Source organism: Dermacentor silvarum, chromosome 1 (assembly GCF_013339745.2).
Source record: "Dermacentor silvarum isolate Dsil-2018 chromosome 1, BIME_Dsil_1.4, whole genome shotgun sequence".
Lineage (NCBI taxonomy): Eukaryota > Metazoa > Arthropoda > Arachnida > Ixodida > Ixodidae > Dermacentor > Dermacentor silvarum.
The window spans coordinates 197,155,660-197,158,811 of NC_051154.1; the positions used below are offsets into that span (position 1 = coordinate 197,155,660).

At 54.7% G+C, this 3,152-nt stretch overlaps 1 protein-coding gene across 1 annotated transcript in view; it reads right to left on the reverse strand.

The window, feature by feature from the left end:
• Positions 1-1,003: 1,003 nt before the first annotated feature.
• Positions 1,004-3,152, reverse strand: part of LOC125940804 (E3 ubiquitin-protein ligase BRE1A-like) — a 17,785-nt gene continuing 15,636 nt past the window's right edge. The window contains exon 4 of the mRNA XM_049657396.1: positions 1,004-1,094. Within this exon, the coding sequence (XP_049513353.1) occupies positions 1,004-1,094 (91 nt within the window). The remainder of the gene's footprint in view (positions 1,095-3,152) is intronic.

Here is a 3,152-nt window from a genome sequence, read left to right on the forward strand (position 1 = left end):
AGCAACGTGGCGCAATACCTTTGAAAATCTCGGTAGCGACCACATGGTCATAGAGACACGGATTCCTCAGGCGGGTACACCCCCTCCCCCTAGTTATTCAAATGGACGGACTGGGACAAGTTCCGAAAGCAGCGAGTCGAACAGACAGGTGAGGAGACCATCGATAACATCGAGGCATGGATGGAGACACTGAATGACGACATGAACAGGGCGACACAGACGGTCACACCCGAAGTCCAGGTTGATAAAATCGACAGTCGACTAGCCCACCTCTGGGAAGCCAAGACATCACTATACGCAAGATGGAAGAAGCAACGGCACAACCGAAAGCTTCGTAAGAAGATCGCACTGATCAATCGCCAGCTAGAAGAACATTGCCGCACCTTAAGCCGCCAGCAGTGGTACGACATCTGCAACGCAATCGACGGGCAGCTGCACAATGGCAGCACGTGGCGTCTCCTGCGTCACCTGTTGGGGGAAACGCAGGGCAAGTCTGCTCAACGTGCCAACTCTGCAGCGCCTTCTACACAAGGAACGGGCTACCACGAGTGATCAACAGATCGTGACACGCCTGCTAGACAAGTACTTCCCTCAACGACCCGATGTCCAACACGGAGATTACACCGGCAAGCCAAACGCGACGCTCGATGAAGAATTTCACGAGTCAGAGATCCGCGCAGCTCTACACGACCTTAATGGCAAATCAGCACCTGGTCCTGACAAGGTTACAAACAAGACTCTACGAAACCTTGATGATGTCTCGATCACCGCTCTCACGACATACGTCAATAAATGCTGGCGAGTGGGTCGCATCCCAGATGCGTGGAAACGCTCTAAGGCAGTCCTGATACCGAAGCCAGGCAAGCCGTCCAGCCTGGATCACTTGCGGCCCATTTCCCTCACATCCTGCGTTGGCAAGGTTATGGAGCATGCGTTCCTCACCCGTATCAACCGCCACCTCGAGGACACTGGAGCCTACCCATCCACTATGGTGGGCTTCCGGTCACATCTCTCCACTCAAGATGTTATGCTCCAGCTCTACCACCAGATCATCAACGACCCATAGTGGCACCCGCGCCATCCTTGGTCTCGATCTGGAAAAGGCATTCGACAATGTATCACATGCAGCAATCCTGAGCCGAATTAACAAGCTCAACATGGGCGAGCGCAGCTATAACTACATCAGAGACTTCCTGTCGTGCCGCACAGTCACCCTCGCAGTCGACAGCATGACATCCCACGAACATGCACTAGGAAGCGCCGGCACTCCTCAAGGGTCGGTCATATCCCCGCTCCTTTTCAACCTCGTGATGCTGGGTCTCCCGGCCTGCCTTGACGAGATTGACGGCCTCCATCACTCCTTGTATGCAGACGACATCACCCTGTGGGTCGACAAGGGCAGTGACGGTCAGATAGAAGGCACCTTACAAGCAGCAGTCTCTGCAATAGAAACCTACCTCCAAGACACGGGTCTCCGACTATATCCACTCAAATCGGAACTGCTCCTCTACCGCCCGCGCCGCTGGCCCAAGCCTACCGGCGAATCACGCCAATGTGAGGAAATACTCTTGTATACGCAAGACGGCTCCTGTATCCCCCGAGTCCCGAAGATACGCATCCTTGGCATGCATATAGCAGCCAACGGGTCAAACGCAGAAGCTATTCGCAGGATTGAAGGCAAGGTTACAGCGGCTACCCGCCTGATCAAACGCATTACAAACAAGCACACGGGCGTGAAGGAGGACAGCGTCATGCGCCTCATACACTCCCTCCTTCGCAAATCAGTCACATTACTTATGTGGCTGCCTTCCACAACTGGAATGTCACCGAAAGGGAGAAACTGAACACCCTTATACGCAAGACTTACAAGATCGCCCTTGGCTTACCGGAGTCCACGAGCACTTCTCGTCTGCTACAGCTGGGGGTATACAACACGCTTGAGGAAATCGTGGATGCGCAAAGAGCCCTCCCAACTCGAACGCATGTCCCTGACAGCCCACGGGTCGGTACATCCTGCAGAAACTAGGCTTCAATTGCCATGTCCAACACGGTCAGAAACAGGCCATTCCACCCGACATCAGCGACACGCTGATCGTCGCCCCTATCCCTCGAAAATGCACCCCGAACATAACGGGGTCCGACGCCAGGCCCGTGCCAAGGCACTGCGGCCTCCTTTGGTGGGAAGACGACTACGCGCTTCGTAGACGCGGCAGAGTACACACAAGAACACCGGTTTACGGCGGTAGTCATAGACGTTAACTCCCGGCTTACTCACGCGTGTAGTGTCAGCACGGAATACCCAGATACAGCGGAAGAGGTTGCAATTGCGCTTGCGCTTACCGACCCCTTCTGCGAGGTAGTTCTTAGCTGACTCACAATCCGCAGTTCGTAACTACGCGCGGGGGCGCATTGCCTCCGAAGCTCTTCAGATCCTAAGGAAAGCTGGTCGACAGCACTTCGATAGCACCGCAATCATGTGGTTCCCAGCGCACGTCGCCACCCCCACGACGAGGGCCCACTAACTGAATGAGGTGGCACACCGCTCTGCGCGAGAACTGACTCGCCGCGCAGAGTCTGAGACACCCTCTTCGAGTTCGGACCTCCTGGTGCGAAACACGCGAGAACGCTTAGTAAGTTTATAACGATATCACCAAGCACTACCAGTTAGGCAGGAGGATATTGCCCCCACCTCACCCCAAACTGAAACGTTGCCAGGCAGTCGTCTGGCGACAACTGCAGACACACACCTTCCCCAGTACGGTGCGATTGCAGCAATTTTTCCCCACGCAATACCCGAGTGCTATTTGCAATTATGTCAGGCAACTAGAGCGACACTCTCACACATGTTGTGGGAGTGTCCTGTATAGCAGCGAAAATGGCAGTAGCTCCGGAGGCTCTTGCGTCGAAGTGGGCCGCCGCTCTGCGCAGCTCCAACCTCAAGACACAAGAGTGGCAGTCCAGCGGGCCCCGGGAGGCGGCGACGAGCAAGGCCTCGAAGTCCCCCATGGAGACCTGAGCCCGTGTCATTAAACTTCGCCGATTTGAATAAGTTTTCCATCCATCCTAGTTGATGCCAAAATTGATAGCTTGATGACATCTCGTCTGGCTGAGAGCAGAAAATTCATGTTAAGAGAAAGGCACAACAACAACAC